At 42.8% G+C, this 17,029-nt stretch overlaps 1 protein-coding gene across 2 annotated transcripts in view; it reads left to right on the plus strand.

Moving 5' to 3' along the window:
* The window catches only part of LOC139344366 (serine/threonine-protein kinase PAK 3), a 28,932-nt gene extending 11,903 nt beyond the window's left edge, over nt 1-17,029 (plus strand). Inside the window, exons 2-16 of one of the 2 annotated variants that reach the window (XM_070982463.1) lie at nt 1,786-1,979; nt 2,107-2,207; nt 3,671-3,824; nt 3,925-3,962; nt 6,745-6,807; nt 8,129-8,284; nt 8,370-8,544; nt 9,234-9,297; nt 10,242-10,290; nt 10,406-10,518; nt 11,561-11,678; nt 11,901-12,000; nt 12,487-12,683; nt 12,793-12,930; nt 13,469-17,029. In XM_070982463.1, coding sequence (XP_070838564.1) covers nt 1,808-1,979; nt 2,107-2,207; nt 3,671-3,824; nt 3,925-3,962; nt 6,745-6,807; nt 8,129-8,284; nt 8,370-8,544; nt 9,234-9,297; nt 10,242-10,290; nt 10,406-10,518; nt 11,561-11,678; nt 11,901-12,000; nt 12,487-12,683; nt 12,793-12,930; nt 13,469-13,558 — 1,728 coding nt within the window. In that variant the 5' untranslated portion in view covers nt 1,786-1,807 and the 3' untranslated portion in view covers nt 13,559-17,029. The remainder of the gene's footprint in view (nt 1-1,785; nt 1,980-2,106; nt 2,208-3,670; nt 3,825-3,924; nt 3,963-6,744; nt 6,808-8,128; nt 8,285-8,369; nt 8,545-9,233; nt 9,298-10,241; nt 10,291-10,405; nt 10,519-11,560; nt 11,679-11,900; nt 12,001-12,486; nt 12,684-12,792; nt 12,931-13,468) is intronic. The other variant, XM_070982464.1, reaches the window with a different exon arrangement.

Below are 17,029 nucleotides of genomic sequence, written 5' to 3' on the forward strand. Positions count from 1 at the left end.
GAAATAACAAGGCAGAGCACTGAAATAAAAATGCCCACTAGTTAATCATAATAATAATAATAATGTTGGCTAATCGGTTTTTATCAGATATACATCAAAATCTACACAACAGTCAGAGAGTCTCTGCAGAGCTACAAAGACAGTGAACACAATCTGTCTGGTTGTCTTGTCCAAACTGGTTTATGAGGAAATGACAAATGTGTCTCACAAGGAGTATCTTTGTCGAGATTTGAGGCTGCAGAAGGGAAAGCGAAGAGTTCTTGTGTAATAACGCTGTCAGACGTATTAGATTCAATTAAAGCTTCTTATCGTCGCATCAATATGTGTTACACTTTTCAGCTGATCACATTCCTTCATTCAAAACCAGTTGTCGGGGGAAGTTAACAAAGCATAGGGCGTAACCCACCATATTTTGTCTTTTGCGGGAGATGGTTACATAAAATTGTAAAGGCCACTGTGAAGGCACATGTGTGAGTTGTCAGAGGCAGTGAGCGCGGTGTAAGCACAGAGGAGTGGTCTTTGTTTGCTTATGTAGGTCTTCACTAAGGGGGCGGCCTGGATGGCCCGCTTTCTGGGACGGTTGTGCTGCACATCACATGATGGGCTTGGCCTCGGGGTGAGGCAGTGAAGGAGTTTAAGATGTTAGTGGGAAGTGGGTAGATGCAAGATGAGAGGACGGGTGATAGTGACGTTTCTTCTTGCCAGTTTCTCTTAGAATCAGCTCCTGGTTACCATTTTCACAGCTGAACAGACCCACCGGACTCCACCTCCCTTCCAAATAACCTATCACAATGACAGGAGATGTATCTTCTTCTATATCTGAATAATGTCTAAATCTGCTGTGCAATCAGATGTGTTAGCAGAGAACTGAAAATGCAGACATTTCATGAGACTTTTCCATACCTGCAGCCAGTTTGCCTGGAACAGGATTCCTCATGTTACGATGCTAAAATAGGCCAACGCTCTGAAAATACGACACTTTGAAACTATAACTATGAGTCTTCTGTAAGCGTCAGATCTGTCTGAACGCAGCTATCAAGCCTTGACATTTTGTCACATTCACGTTAGCCCAGTTCTGCTGCTTCAGAAACGAGCCGCAGAGGAAAGAAATTCACCTCAGCCTCTGCAACACCGACTGTACACCACTGAACTAATTACAGTATTGTGAGAAATGTCAGACTTTTATCAAACAGCAGGCTTTCATTGAGTCGCAAGTGCAAATTCTTGGGAGTGCTGTAATGCTGAAAGAATCAATTGATTAAACAATCAACAAAAGCTCAATAATTCAGTAATTGTTGAAGGTGTTTATCCCAGCTCTGGTCCCAGATTTCCACACAGTTTTTAGCTGTGCTATATCATTATAGATTTAATGTCTTTGGGTTTTGGACTTTTAGTCGAAGAAGCAATCTGAAAACACGCTGGGCTGTGGGAAATCTGATGGATCATTTCACACTATTTTCTGATATTTTCTAGGTTATTTTAGAGTTTTAGAAGATGCATTTCAGCAGAGAAAGGCAACCAAATGTATGTTTTCCATTGCCAAACGGTGTCCAACGAGGTCAGCCGCCATTGCATTTAAAAATCGACCAAAACAAACTTCCGTTTGTCAGTTTACTCCCTTGATGTTATTGTATTTTGCAGACTTGCAAAGCTAAGCTAAGCACTACTCAAAATTCAAGGTTATTATGGTTAAACCAGAGATTTTGTAACCTTCTTCACCTTCCTCTGTTCTGCACCCAGACTCTCTAACACTGAACTTTCTCTCTCTTTCCCTCTCTCTCACAGGACATTGTGAGTGCTACTAAAAATGTCTGATAGTGTTGATATTGAAGAGAAACCACCAGCCCCCCCCTTGAGAATGAACAGTAGTTCCCGAGACTCTTCATCATTGAATCACGCCTCTAAACCGCTTCCAATGGCTCCTGAAGAGAAAAACAAGAAAGTCCGCCTGCGCTCCATCTTCCCCGGGGGAGACAAGAGTGAGTCTCCTTCTCCACATGTCACCCTCATGCTCAGCGCCGCGTTGATGCACCTTATTTACGAGCTTCCTGCGTATAACCACACCAGAAATAAGCCTGTAATCTGCCTCTGTTTCGTCTCCTGTAGCGAACAAGAAGAAGGAGAAGGAACGTCCTGAGATTTCCCTACCCTCAGACTTTGAACACACCATTCATGTCGGCTTTGATGCTGTAACAGGAGAATTCACAGTGAGTATCTTTTTCACCTGACAATCAGGGACAAACACGGACTGATGTGCTTCTAAAATTCAAATTCAGGCATGTGTTTCTGAAATCAGGGTGATAGAATCAATTAATGAGGCACTTTCCTCCACATAAAGTTGGGTGTTTCAAGTGACTTCAATGACAATCACTCCATCTTTCCTGTCAGGTGAAACCTGCATTGGGATCTTTTAGCATTTCTGAGTAAAAAAACATTGTGGCTGCAGTTTTAGTTTAACACAAACCAGGATATATGATACCATGACACAGTATTTCCACCTTCTTTCATCCTCTGCGATGCAGTTTTTACAGTTGTTCATAGAGAAGTGTTTTTAGATTTTATGCCAAGCCCCAACAATTAGGTACTCTAAGCACATGTAGTATATTAGGAAGAAATGCAGTGTCAGCACAGCACTGTCATCTGTCTGACATGATCCAGTGATCGGTTCAATACAAAAGCCACAGAACAAAACTTATGAAGCTTTTAATGATCAGTTTTTCATCTCGCAGAGATGTTTATTCAGCTCGTTGTTGAGGCCGCAGTCGTGCTGGTTCATTGTGCTGTATTTGTCTTGTTGTTTATGGTATATTTAAAGGTGGACTATACATACCTTTAATTTCTCTCTTTAATGAGCAGCATTCCCCTTTAAAGCCACTCTTATACTCAGGAATGCTGTACGTGTTCTGGTCTATTTGACTTCCAAATGAACAGGGCTCCGTCCATGACATCAGTAAATAGTTCCTTGTTTGCTTGATAAGCTGCGCGCCTGTGACACACAGAGCCCCATTAAGACAGTTTTAAACCAAACCACTTTGATTTCTCTTCTTTCATGGTTTTGTGGGAGGATACACTACATTACTGTTGATCTGCCCCTTGATCCCACTGCAAATGTCATCTTTTTCTGAGCCTCTAACACCAGCAGAACAGTGGACCATTCTGTTAACAGACAGTTGCTTTAAGTGTAAAAATATCTACCCACAAGTTTACAAAGACGGCATGAATGAAACCCATTGTTGTGTTACATTCAGCCCCCATAAAAGGCTTAATGTCCATTAACTGCCATTAAAACATAGACTAAACCTGTGGAAATGGATTAAAGGAATAGTTGGATATTTTGGGAAACAAACACAATCACTTCCTCGCTGAGAGTTACTGTAGCTCAATATTGCTCTAACATATGTCTGTTACACTGCCACTTAGCATAGCTTAGCCTAAAGGCAGGGAGGAGGGCGAACTGCTAGCATGTTGAGGGTTAAAGAGAGGTGGGTTTGGTGATACATTAGCCTAATTGACAGGCCTCTAGTCCTCTTGAACATCTGTGTACGTCAACACAAACACCCCATTTTCAACAACTTTCTGGCTGCAAACTATCAACAGCCCACACTCTTTCCTCAAGCAAAAATTTCACCTTCAAAACTCTTTAACATTTGACCCCCGTCTGCTTGTGCAGGGTATCCCAGAGCAGTGGGCACGGCTCCTACAGACCTCGAACATCACCAAGCTGGAGCAGAAGAAGAACCCGCAGGCCGTGCTGGACGTCTTAAAGTTCTACGACTCCAAAGAGACTGTCAACAACCAGAAGTACATGAGCTTCACCTCGGGAGGTAAGCAACACAAAATACTGATAAAATAGAATAACAACCATCAATACACACAAAAAGAAATCATATTTATTCTGATGTAAACTGTTTCTTTCTGTTTCAGACAAGTCAGCACATGGGTACATAGCAGCAAACACTCTGGTGAGTTGTTTCACATCACAGCTCAAATAACACGCCTGATTACAATTAAAAATATTTGTTAAACACTATCAAATGATAATCTGACAAAGTATATGTCAGTTAATAACACCTAACTACCATTTCATGCTGGATTTTAAATGCATAAGGGTACTGTTAATTAAACATGGCCGTTTTTGTTGGAGGTTGCTCCTCTGTCTGTTTTATTAAAGATTCCTTCGCTGCACTGCATATCTTGACCTCACAAAGCTGTCTGCTTATTATAGTAAAAACATTACGAGTACAAATCGGCCCAATCTCTGGTTCTCAGCCATGCGCCATCTCTGCCATATTTCATTGCTCTGGAAATCCTCTCAATTCAAAGTAAAGTATGGCTGGAAACATATTTCTTCATGATTTATATACGCAGGAACAGTGTAATAATCTAACAGGTAAGTTGCAACATTATGTGACTTTATTTCATTGTGTTGAACCTCTCCAACTGCGCCGCAGTAAATCTTCCTCACTTTGCTCTCGCTAACTCCATCTGGGAATTTCTGGGATAGTCTGTGTTACTCTCCAGTACATTCATTGCCTCTAATGGGCAAAATGTGTGCGCTCCCCTCTGGAGGCTTACTGCCCTCACTATGCGGCATAATGCCCTGAATTTTGCATACACGCCAATCAGTTTGCAGCTCTTGCACAGAAATGATGGCTGCTGTGAGAGCTACTGCTGCTCATTGTTTATTTTTCCAATCGACTTAACCAGATTTTGAAATACCCATAGACAAGCTTTACTGGAGGCTCAACTGCATCTAGAAGGACTCCCGCTGTGCTGACCTCATTCCTGGCTTTGACCAGAGTAATCTATGCTTTGAATGCCTTGGCTTGTACACGCTCAGCCGGGTGAAGAAGTGGAATCCAAGTCTGTTCAGTGGGATTCGCTGCCCCAGGCAAGCTACAGTGGTATCACTTAATGCATGGCTATTGCATGAAAGAGCTCTTTGCCAGCGAAGGCCAAGCGGGTGTGGCAGTGTGCTAAAAGGTTGCGCAAGCCCAGGGAAGGTATTGGAGAGCATCTCAGCCTTGGACTGTCACAGTGGTCCACAGTCTGCAGAGGTGACTCAGCTGTTGGCTACGGTGCCACAGATTTCATCCAAAGATTGAATCGCACTGTCTCAGGCAAGCAGAACTACAGGCGAGGTGCCAGTACTCGCTCTATAGAAGCAAACCCATCATGAGCGACCTGATGCTCTCTGTCAGCTGATTTTGAACACCAGCTTCTACTAACCTGCAATGCAGGTAAATATTTGAGAGCTGATGTGTAGCTTTCCTTGAGCAACACGCTTTATCTTCGAATCATTTGCTGCAGTCCATGTGTGCCCCGCAGACATTTTCTAATAAAGTTTGGTCATGGAAAAGAGATTACTATCCACTGCACATATTGTAAGATCTTTGTTTTTCATATAACCTCTTTGAGCATCCATCTGAGCCAGCTGTTTCTGTTTTAGACCCATCAAGTGCCTCATCTTGACCGTAGCTCGGTGTACATTTTTAACTGTGGATAATGGCGCTACATGTAGAGACACTGTGCTGCATCCTAATTCAAGCTTTGATCAGAAAGTCGAAAAGTCAAAAAGTTGAAATTGAATTTAGGACCATGTTGTGCCTGCTGCCCACTTTAATATTGATGTTAAACACTTTGTTTTTATCATAAATAGAAAGGAAAGTGGTGAAAAAAGCCCAAGTAATAACAAATCCTTTAGAAAAAGTGCTTCAGTCCACGCTGATGTGCTTTAAGTGACTCAGTTTTTTTCTGTGCTCTGTTTAGCCATCAGTTAGGTCATATCTGTCATCAGGTCATATAAGTTCCAGCGCCAAACAGGAAGTCCTGGATATTTAACTTCAGCGCTCAGACTCATCTGTCAGCCAATACAGACAGCAGGACCTCTGTTCATACAGCTACTTTCACAGCATGAACAGTTTGTTTGTCAGAGAGTGTCAGCTTTACCTCGTTACAACTCAAGAAAAGTCACAAGCTGCAATGTTTATTCATTATGTGGTCATGATGATGAGTCAAATGGAAAATGGTTAATAGTGTTACGGGAAACAGCATTTATCCATTCAAATAAATAACAGCAGCCACTTCATTTTCATCAGCGCGTCATAGAGACAGTCTGTGACCGTTCTCGTTTATCGGCACTGAAAGCATTTTCCTGTCTGAGTAACAATTACGTTCAAGTGTCCAACACAGACATACACCACAAACAGCAGATGTGTGCCAAAAGGTGCTTCACAAAGCAACACAAACACATTCAGTGGAGAAGAGAGCTAATCCTAAATTTTAACACATCAGTCAGTATGTGGGTTGCTTATATGTATTCAACAGTGCTAGACAATAAATGAGTTGTAATATCATAATTTTGGTTTTGTGGTTTGCACCTTTTAACTTGTTATCAGGAAATTTGAAATCAAGCGTAAATACATTATGTTGCATGAACAGAAGTGGAAGTTACTGTTCGTGTTGCAGCTTCCAAAGAAAAGCCAATCGAACTAATTAAATCAGGAAGTGGAGAGGAAAATATGTTCTCGACTTGGGCAAGGACAGTCCTCAAGTGGCATGATTTGTCTCTATCATGTCCTCTTCTCATGCTGGGAGTCTGGAGGACACCTAACGTCCATCCCTCAGTAGCGTACCCCTGCCCTCCCCCCTCCTCCCCCCCTTTTTCCCTGAAGTCCACTTACTCTTAAACATTGTGTGGATTTGTTTTGAGTAAATCCTCCCATTCTCAACCTTCACATTCAGAACCGACTGCTGTCATCTGGGCCTCCTGTCAGCCTTAGAACCTGCAGCGCATTATTTGACAAGGTAACTCCTCCATATTACTTTCCACATGATGTATCTCTGCATTGGCTTTGAAGCTAAATTTGATCTCCTAATTTTGATTCTGCCAACTGGCTAATGCAAAATGCGTACAAATATTTGATTTTAGAGGCATCATCACTCTCTGTATCGAAATTTCCAGCGGGGGGGGTGTGATTGGATCTTTCAGTTTTTAATGCTATAGATATATTTATTATCATCCACAAGAGCACCTCTTATCCTTTATTCCAATGGACCATCTCTGAACTGGTAGGGCAGGGGCGCATGCCACAGAGGGTTGTGATGACTGTCAAAATGCATGTATGAGCTCATATTCCTCACAATTGGATCCACATTGCCAATAATGTGCCTGTAACTTCATTCCCATTGTAGACATTACCGCATGGCTCTGTAAGAAAAAACACATGGCACTGCTTACAGTCAGCTAGACGCTCATTTCTGCACTGCAGTCTTGGCCCAGCCCTCCTTGGAGCAGGTCAGAGGCCCAGTACGTCTGAATGAAGGACTGGGACTTTCCTTCAGCCAGACCCTTTCCCTTTAATCACTAGAACTAAGCTGCACTGCTTCATTTATGCATGACGGGACTGGAAATGGATGAAATGTTTCCATTCCATAAGAGGAAGATGATCCAAGGCTAGCAGAGTTTTGGATGGGGGTTGGGAATAAAGGCTGAGCATTAGGCATAATAGATATGCCTGAGCTTATTAATCACACTTGTTACTGTAAAAGGTATCTTCCATATCAAGAGGATGTCTACAGTTCATCACCATATTGCACATCACTGCAATGTGGCAGCATGTTTTTCTCCTATAGCACACTTAAATATTTAACAGTCTGTTACTTAAGAACCTTCAGATAAACTGCACTGAATGGCAACTCACTCTTTTGTCTCTTCAGCTCTCACTGGACTCATATACATCCCTCCACGATTAACAGAATGGCTCCCGACAATTTAACCCCACTCATTTGTGGTTTTTTTCACACTGTATCACAACAGATTGACTGTATTTTGTTGACAATGATGACATGCGCTCATGAATAACATGTTTGATGATATGATCTGAATCTTTGATATGGTCAATGCAATTTCAGAATTAATTCACCATCGCTGCAGCTTGTGTGTCAGAGAAAGTTCTTTTGAAACTCCGCTGGCCAGAACTCAAACTCTGCACACGGCTGGTTTGGAGTTTGCAGGCTGAGAAAATACATTTTTGTTTAATTTGGGGAAAAAATGGAGGATTTTCTTTTAATTCCATGCTGTTACATGGCGCATGCATCCACACTCACTTACATGTCCACCCCCCAGGCTGCCAAAACATCATCGTCAGAGCCCCCAATCGCTCCACCTGTGTCAGAAGAGGAGGATGAGGAAGAAGAGGAAGAGGAGGAGGAGGAGGAAGATGAGGATGATGACGACGAACTGCCGCCGGTCATTGCACCTCGGCCTGAGCACACCAAATCTGTGAGTTTACGTGGTCCGACTGGTGAAATCCACCTGCTGCGATTGCAATCCCCTCCGCATGTCTTTGACGCTTTCCTCCACGCAGATCTACACGCGCTCCGTCATGGACCCGCCAAAGCCTCCCACCCCCGTCAAAGAAGTGCTGACTCCTCCAGAGTCGCAGGTCCAGCCCGAGAACACGTCCAACACAATGTATCGCCACACTGACCGTCAGAGGAAGAAGTCCAAAATGACGGATGAGGAGATTCTGGAGAGACTCAGTACGTGTCTTTAGAGCTGCACATGAGTTTGTGTGTATCAGGGCAGAGTTTTAGAAGCACTGAGGGCCGTAAGAGATCTTCATTCATTGAATTCATATTTCTTATAACTTATATTTCCTGCGTGTCTTTGGAAATGACTGCAAAAAGTGTTCTCCACCCTGCAAGGAGCTATTGTGGTGGAGAAATCCTAAAATCTCTTCAATTTTTGAATGCTTAATGTAAAATTTAAATATATGGACTCTGAAAAATTTCATAATAGTCCAAAACTGTAGAGTGTGAAGTCCTCCTTCCCAAAAACAATACCGAGGATGTGACCTCGCTGTTGAATAATTCCCTGAGTGGTGGTTCAGAAGACAGGCTGGATTCCAGTGGCTGTTTTCCCACATATTACTTTTATGCACCAATTCTGTGTGTTTTGAGAAATTATGCGAAAGAACAGGGAGAACTAATGAAATCAAATGTGGAAAGAGAAGTGCTTTTTTTTCATTAACTGTGGCCTTCCATAGACAAATTACCAGCACGCACGGTGAAGAAGAGATGCCGCACTTGGAGGCAGGAGATGTTTGAAGTAGAAAAGCAGAACTTTTTCTATTTCAGCGATGTTTTCTGTGTGTTTGCGTGAAGGCCACCATGGCTGTGTGCGCCCACACATGCTCAATCATGATATGTCTGCTTTCTCTCTGACTCAGGGAGTATTGTGAGCGTGGGGGATCCCAAAAAGAAGTACACACGCTTCGAGAAAATAGGACAAGGGTAAGTCCACCCATGGTCATAAACCAGTCATTACAGTTATTGAAATAGAGCAATTTCAGGAGCAGTCAGTTCTCGCCAGGAGAGACAGAGCTGCAGTGACCACTTCAGTGAGACAGAGGCAGGGTCAGGTTGAGCGACTGCAAGAAAACTAAGTAGAGAGGAAATGAGACCTGTATCCTGAAATGGCCCACGGCAAGATTAGTCCAGCCATCTCTCTCTTTCTCTCTCTCTGTTCACATCTGCACAGATAAAAACTGTGCGGTCGTTATCTGCTCGTGCTCACTATTTCCATATTTGATCAGGAAGCTCCTATCTTAAACAGCAGATAACAGTCTATTTACTCTCTGCCGGGCTATCTGCAACTTATTAGTACCAGGAACTGAGCTGTATTATTCATAGCTCCTGACAGTGCACAGGTGCAGTCGGCAGCAAAGAGAAAGAGAGAAAGACCAGAAGCAGAAATTCACAGCTGAAGGTTTTTAGTGTCATGAGTTGCGCCTCCAAATAAGGACAGAATGGCTGCATACCATTCCTTTGACCAACTATTGGAAGCCATAAATTTCATGTGGATCCAGTGTTGGTGCTCATCACTGCTAAGGTAATTTAATCGCAGTGGAGTTTCTGTGGTAAAATAAGCACTCTCTAAGCCTCTGGCACCAATAAAGCCGGAATAAAACCGTTTAGCCATGCTAACATGCTAACTCACCCTCTCACTATGTCCTTCCATCCCAGCAGAGTTTGGGTTTCATGTTTAGTTAATTGTGCTCTAAGTGGCACTTTGTTAGTAGTGACAGAATAAAATGATGATGAACATACTGTAATTCCATTGAAGTATATGCTTGAAAACAGAGGACATGAACTGTGAATTTGTGTGATTATCAGTGTAATTTTAAAACATTTAAGCTGCATATCACTAATGAGATTCTGACATTGTGTTTCACCAGGGCGTCCGGCACTGTGTACACTGCCATCGACATAGCAACCGGCCAAGAGGTAAGTCAGATTCTGATTACGCAGCATTCTCATACTGTATATTATTTCTTTTTCCTTGCTAAGCCACCAGGCTTACTCTCGCTCTGAGCCACAGATTCCTTGTCTGTTTTCTCAGGTGGCCATCAAGCAGATGAACCTGCAGCAGCAGCCCAAGAAAGAGCTGATCATCAATGAGATCTTGGTGATGAGGGAAAACAAAAACTCCAATATAGTGAACTACCTGGACAGGTTATTTTTCACATTCAGAGACACTTTTCACACTATTGTTATCACAAACCTGAGGTCAAGGTCTAGATATGGTCGCCTTTCTTCAGACATTATTAGATTTTGGATCACCTCAAAAGAGAAATTCAAGGCCATCACAGGTGATGTCTTCGCATTGCTTAAAGATAATCAGTTTCCTGCTATGTAACAGAGACAAGCAGTAAATCCACGCATTTGTTTGGCATTTTTGTGTGCTAAAGGACTGATAAAAGATGATTACTTGAACATCAAAGTTGCCATCAATACATATTCTGACTGAGTAATGACAACTAATTTCTGCATTAGCGGTTTAATACATAAATTTACCTTTGCACACATTTACACAGTACAGGAAAAACAAGGCCCATACAAAGTCTCATAATACTCTAAAGAGACATTAACAGCTTTTAACGGCACAGTTATTAGAGCTTTTGCAGTGTATGTACATTATTATTATTATTATTATTATTATTGATAGTTCAAGGTTATGACAGACATGAACTCATGCAGCAGTCTTACTGTAGCTGATGTTCATTTGCCACTAGCAACTTAAATGCAGTCAGAACTGGGACAAGGTTAATGTATGTTGTCACCATAATGACATTGAGGGCCTGCTTCTCAGATCCCCTTTATTCTTCTTCGGCTCTTTCTTCTTCCTCCTTTTACCTTGTAATGGTAGTCAGCATTCATCTGAAGGTGCATTACTGCCACCTGCTGTTATAAAACTTAGACAAGAATTTAACTACACAATCACTCAGTTTCTATCACATTGTTTCAGTACATTCTGCTGTTGTTCACAGCCGGCAGTAAAAAGCTTGAGCACCTACTGTGTGTTGTAATTGACTCTGCATCATGAAGTACATCTTAAACTGAAAAGATACTTTTTTGTGCTCTTCTTGGGAAGTTTTGTTCTCATTCTCTGCACACATACCAGCATGCCTAGATTATTGATTTGTCAATGCAACGACTGAACCTAAAACCACAAGAAATTTTGGCATTTTTCTTCTTTTTCCCTTGATTTTTTTAGTTACTTGGTAGGAGATGAGCTATGGGTGGTGATGGAGTACTTGGCCGGTGGCTCGTTGACAGATGTAGTGACTGAGACCTGCATGGACGAGGGCCAGATTGCTGCAGTCTGCAGAGAGGTAAGACGCCAAGTGAAGACATCAGCAGTACCGCCCACTGCTTCTGTGGCCAGAACGATCTGACCCCTACATCCAGGTGGACACTTTTAGACACTGGAACAAAAATTTTAACACTTCACCCAGCCAAGAGAAATATTCTGTCCAAATGTGTGATGAGTAAAGGCTTCACTGATGAGTGGGTGTCTATCAGATTTATTTTTAAGCTTTTGTCTCTCTCTTCAGTGTCTTCAAGCCCTGGATTTCCTCCACTCCAACCAGGTGATCCACAGAGATATAAAAAGTGACAACATCCTCTTGGGTATGGACGGATCCGTAAAGCTCAGTAAGTCTTCACTTTTTTGATCAATCATAAAATCAGATTCAGAATCAGAATCAGAATGCATTTATTAGTTCCCCGGAGGGGAAATTTCATTTCAGTTACATCCCGTCCAAGAAACATGAAAAGAACAATGACACATAACATGGGGAGTACAGGAGCGGGAGAACTGTGGGTCTGCACAATCAAGCGATCAGCACCCCGTTTACTTAGATGAGAAAAAAGGAGAACAAGAGGGAGGAAGAGGCAAAAAAAGCAAATCCCAAATTAGACTCCTGTAAGGGGGGGGGGGGGGCACAGTGTGGGATTAGGAAAAAACACCTCAGCACACAAGCAACATAGTAAGACATTACAACAAAACTCAAAGACTTGCGCATGTGGGAACGGGTGAGGGTGTTGGGGGGGTAGGTAAACTTACCCAAAGTAAAAGAAAAATGCAAATACATAGTCTAACACACTGCTGCACCTCCCTCCCTCTGTCTCCCTCTGCAGCCGACTTTGGCTTCTGTGCCCAGATCACTCCAGAGCAGAACAAGCGCAGCACAATGGTGGGAACACCCTACTGGATGGCACCAGAGGTGGTGACTCGGAAGGCTTATGGCCCAAAAGTGGACATCTGGTCTCTGGGAATCATGGCGATAGAGATGGTGGAGGGAGAACCGCCCTACCTGAATGAGAATCCACTCAGGGTGAGACACAGCACAGGACTCATGATGTTACCTCACTAGTGGTTACACAGTATGCTTCCAGTGTGATGCCGTGATTTCATGGTCTGTTTTACCTCATCCATCTTTCCAGGCACTGTACCTGATAGCTACCAATGGGACACCAGAGCTGCAGAACCCAGAGAGGTTGTCGTCTGTGTTCAGAGACTTCCTCAACCGCTGTCTGGAGATGGATGTGGACCGCAGAGGCTCTGCCAAGGAGCTGCTGCAGGTAGAACAGAGACTCGATGCTCAGTAAACATGCATGCACATACACACACTTCTGCAACATGCAATATCTGAATGAAATATGGTACAATTATAAGGGTGATGTAGTGTCCGCCAGGCGGTGTTATAACTTAAAACTTACAACTGAAGGAAACGGACAAATACTTTAGTTAGATTCTGGTTCACTGGAAGATATCAAAGGAAGGAGGGAAGACTGCATACTCATAGCTCTGATCTTGGATCAAAGATCTTAAGGATTCAGGATCTTGCAGAAGAATCTCACCTGATTCAATCTGTGTTAGTGCTAATGATTTAATAATGCATAAATACACAGCATTGTTGAATCCTGTGAACTTTATTCCTGGAATTGCTAGTTAATAATAATAAAGACCTGAGGAGCTTATCAAGATTTAGTCTCCCAGCTTTGTCTCCTGCTCTCTTCATGTCCTGCTGATTAAATATCAATTATCCCCAATTCTTCATCTGCATACATTTCCCTTTAGCTCCATACCTACATTTTTTTTCCTTCCTGTCCTCTGCAGCATTCCTTCCTCAAGCTGGCGAAGCCTCTATCCAGCCTGACGCCTCTGATTGTAGCTGCGAAGGAAGCCATAAAGAACAGCAGTCGCTAGGGTGTGCCCTAGGTGTCCCCACCCGAGGCTGGAGCCCTGCCTGTGATGTGTGCGTTCATGGGGGCAGGGGCTTGGGTGTATGGGTGGTGGGTGACGTGACAGCGACAGCACAAGGAGGGGGTTTGTGTGACTTACAGTGACAGCACAAGGACAAAAGACCCCCAGGCCTCATATGTAGGATGGACATCTGGCCTTGCAGCCTCTCGGCCCACGCTGCTGAACAGACCTTGCCTCCTCGTTTACTTCTCCAGCACTCTGTACATGTAGAGCAGCCCATCACAAGTATGTGTGCGCGTGTGTGTGTGTGTGTGTGTACAAACTGTGCACATCTCTTTGTGTCATATGTCTTGTTTGGCAGCAGTCGCTCTCCAAACTAAGAAAATACGATGAAAAAATCGAAAAGAAAATGTGCTCATTTTCAAGAGGAAATGTCAGCAGGGAGAGACTGACATAACTAAAGAGGCCGTGATTCCTTCCCTGCCCAGCTTTAGGCTTGGTTTTCATTCCTCTAGTCCCTCCATGGAGCACAATCAGGCCACACTTGCACCTGCAGTAACCAGCCAATGTGAGAGAGTGACTCTGGGACCCAACCTTTGCCTGCATGACTATGGCTCTGTGGAGAAACACTGCTACTCCTCTGCAGATTGTCACATCTCAAGGTGGCATATTTATGTGTGTATGCGTGTGATTGAATGTGTGTAGGGGTGCAGCTACAGGGGAAACAGTCAGGAATAATTTCACATGATAATGCCAGCTTTAAACATCCTTCACGAGTCTGCTTCATGTTGTCTTGTACTTGATTTGAGCCAACTTCTCCCAGACAGTCTCTGCTGTAGAGTCGCTGGAGTTCAGGTTAGCTGCAGTTCATTCGCTGATTTTCTCTCTAACTGGCTACATATTATATTTAATGCGCTGATTTTTTAAATATTGAAACACTGTGCACAATTTGCCTACATAAAACAATTAAACCAGCACTGTAGTGCAGCATGTATAATTATAGTGACTCAGCTGTAGATCACACATGCAAATATGTCATTTTAAATGTAATGAAGGAAAGTGCATATTCAATTGTTGGGGGTTGCAGTTCTAGACACGTGTTTGCTCTGACATGTAGGTGATGTGTCGCAAACATAAGTCAACATTTGATACTGAACACTCCAGAAATGCCAGTTTCATCTTGCAGTGTGCAAAGTCCACAGATCATTCTTAAGCACGTGCATACATAAACTGTAGCATTCACTGCGTACAAGCATCTCAAATAGAATTATCCATAGATATTCAGTACACATGGCTTTCCTTTTGGTTTTTCAATGTTGTAAATGAATCAGAATTGGGCAGAGAATTCAACATCTGTCTTAATTAATGGCAACCTCTTCATTACACCAGATACATACTAAATCAGAGATTCAACAGAGTATAAATCTTTTCATTAATATACCTATATTGGGTGTTGGATTATTCTTTTTGAGGTGCGGGCACACAGTGGACCAACATTTCAGCCTTTCAAATGAGCTTTTTTCTACAACAGTGGCAAACAGATGGTCATGTGATTATTTACCTACCGTGAGTTGAAGGTCTGGTGCTACGCATTGTCTCACTTTCCCATAGTGCCCTGAGCATCCCTGTCACCTTATACCTTAAGCGGGAATGATGCCCCTTGACAAAGAGAATAACGCAGACCGAAAATATGCTGATTTCAATCCAAAACGATCACTCAGACAACAAACAGCAGCGTGACATCGAGGGAGAAAGACATTTTCCTCATTATGTCATTCATCAACTATAGAACAGTTAAACTTAAAGTGAACAGAAATGTAGATAAGAGAAGGACTTCTGTTTGTTCAGAAGCAGAAGAGTCATTAAGTCTTCGTATATTGCAGAATACATTATGTGAGTGCGACTATTCATGTTTGGATTAAATGGCAACCAAAAACCAGGCCTGCCTGTTCTGAATATACAAAGACGTTCATGTCTAACGAGGCACCGGGCACCGACTGTCCTCCTCGCCCACCTGCCCCCTCCCAGCCTTCTCCTGTGGTATTCAAGATGCTGCTCCTTCATGCTTCAGTGTCCTTTTGTCTTTTAATGGTGTCTTATGTGATTTTTTTATTTTTTTCCATATATCTTTACGCTTTGTGGTGGTTTTTTGACCGCGTTGCAGATTAGAGAGCGGGAATGTAACCCACTGAGCGAAGTACTGAGTGCCATTTCATGATTGTACCTTGTCCTGATGAGCACTGAAAATAGAAACTGTAGTAGAGGTTCATATTGTTTGCTAACATTCCTTCCATACCTGGTTAGCTTTTAACTCATTCCTGTACAGAAGTTATCTACTTTGTGTCCGTGTTTGGTAGCTTCGTCAGGCATTTCCCATGTAGCGTCCCTCCGTGTGTGAGCGCGCGTGCTTGTGTGTGTTAGGGGGCTACCTCAATCTGCACTAGAAGATGCCTCACTCGTGTTGTCCACCTTGACTCTGAGGTGCAGGGTAGCTGCTTAGTCATATTGTACCTCCATTGTACAGCAAATGTACAGAAGATGAAGGAGTGATGTTAGACAGGAGGATGCAACAGAATTCATGCATGAAAAACAAACTATACACTGTATCTCATCTCCAGATAGGTTAAGATTGTTAGGATATGTATGTATGTATGTAAATATGATGGGACCCCCCCCCCCCTTTTTCAGAATTATGTAACTTAAAATGACAATATTCAGGTTGCTCTATGGTATGTATCAATAAATGTTTTGCACCCTGGTAAAATCAAAAAAGAGAAAAACGAACACACACGCTGTCTCTGCACTCCTGGATCCGACTCTCCTGTTTGGGCTTTAAAGGACACTCCTTCATCTGGACAGAGCGCCGACGGATGCAGCACTCTGTGTGCGGGCCCACACAGCCTGTCCTGAGCACCACTGCTGAGTGTTAGTACATGTATGTGTGTGTGCGGTAGGTGTGGGTGGCCTGTCAGGAAGCTCCGCCGGCCCCGGGACGTTTGGCCTCTGCCCCATGTACAGGTCTGAACTATGAGCACAAAGGTGACGAGAGACGCCGCCGACGTGCCCCTTTTCTGTGGTTGCTCCTGTACATTCCTATCTTCTGAATGTGTAAACCTGTACACGTGGTGTGAAAATTCCTCTATTAATGTGTATCGAGAATGGAACAAAGACAAAAAATGTTACTTTTTAAATTATTATTATCATTATTATTATTATTACTCTTATTATTGTCTAGCTTTGTAAAACTGCTGATCCATCTGGCATACCTCAGCAGGCCTTTCCCCATCTTTGAAAAAGGACAAATGAGCGACGGGGAAACGAGGTTTTGGATAAACTATTTTTAATTGTGGTTGAAGCAATAGACTTTTTGAACTTTGAATTGTGCATGGCTGTGTCTTGAGTGTAAAAAAAATAAAAAAACAAAATATTGCAGTTTGGGAACTGGACTGAAATAAAAAGAGGAAGAAAACCAGA

The sequence above is a fragment of the Chaetodon trifascialis genome, chromosome 16 (genome assembly GCF_039877785.1).
Source record: "Chaetodon trifascialis isolate fChaTrf1 chromosome 16, fChaTrf1.hap1, whole genome shotgun sequence".
Classification (NCBI taxonomy): Eukaryota; Metazoa; Chordata; class Actinopteri; order Chaetodontiformes; family Chaetodontidae; genus Chaetodon; species Chaetodon trifascialis.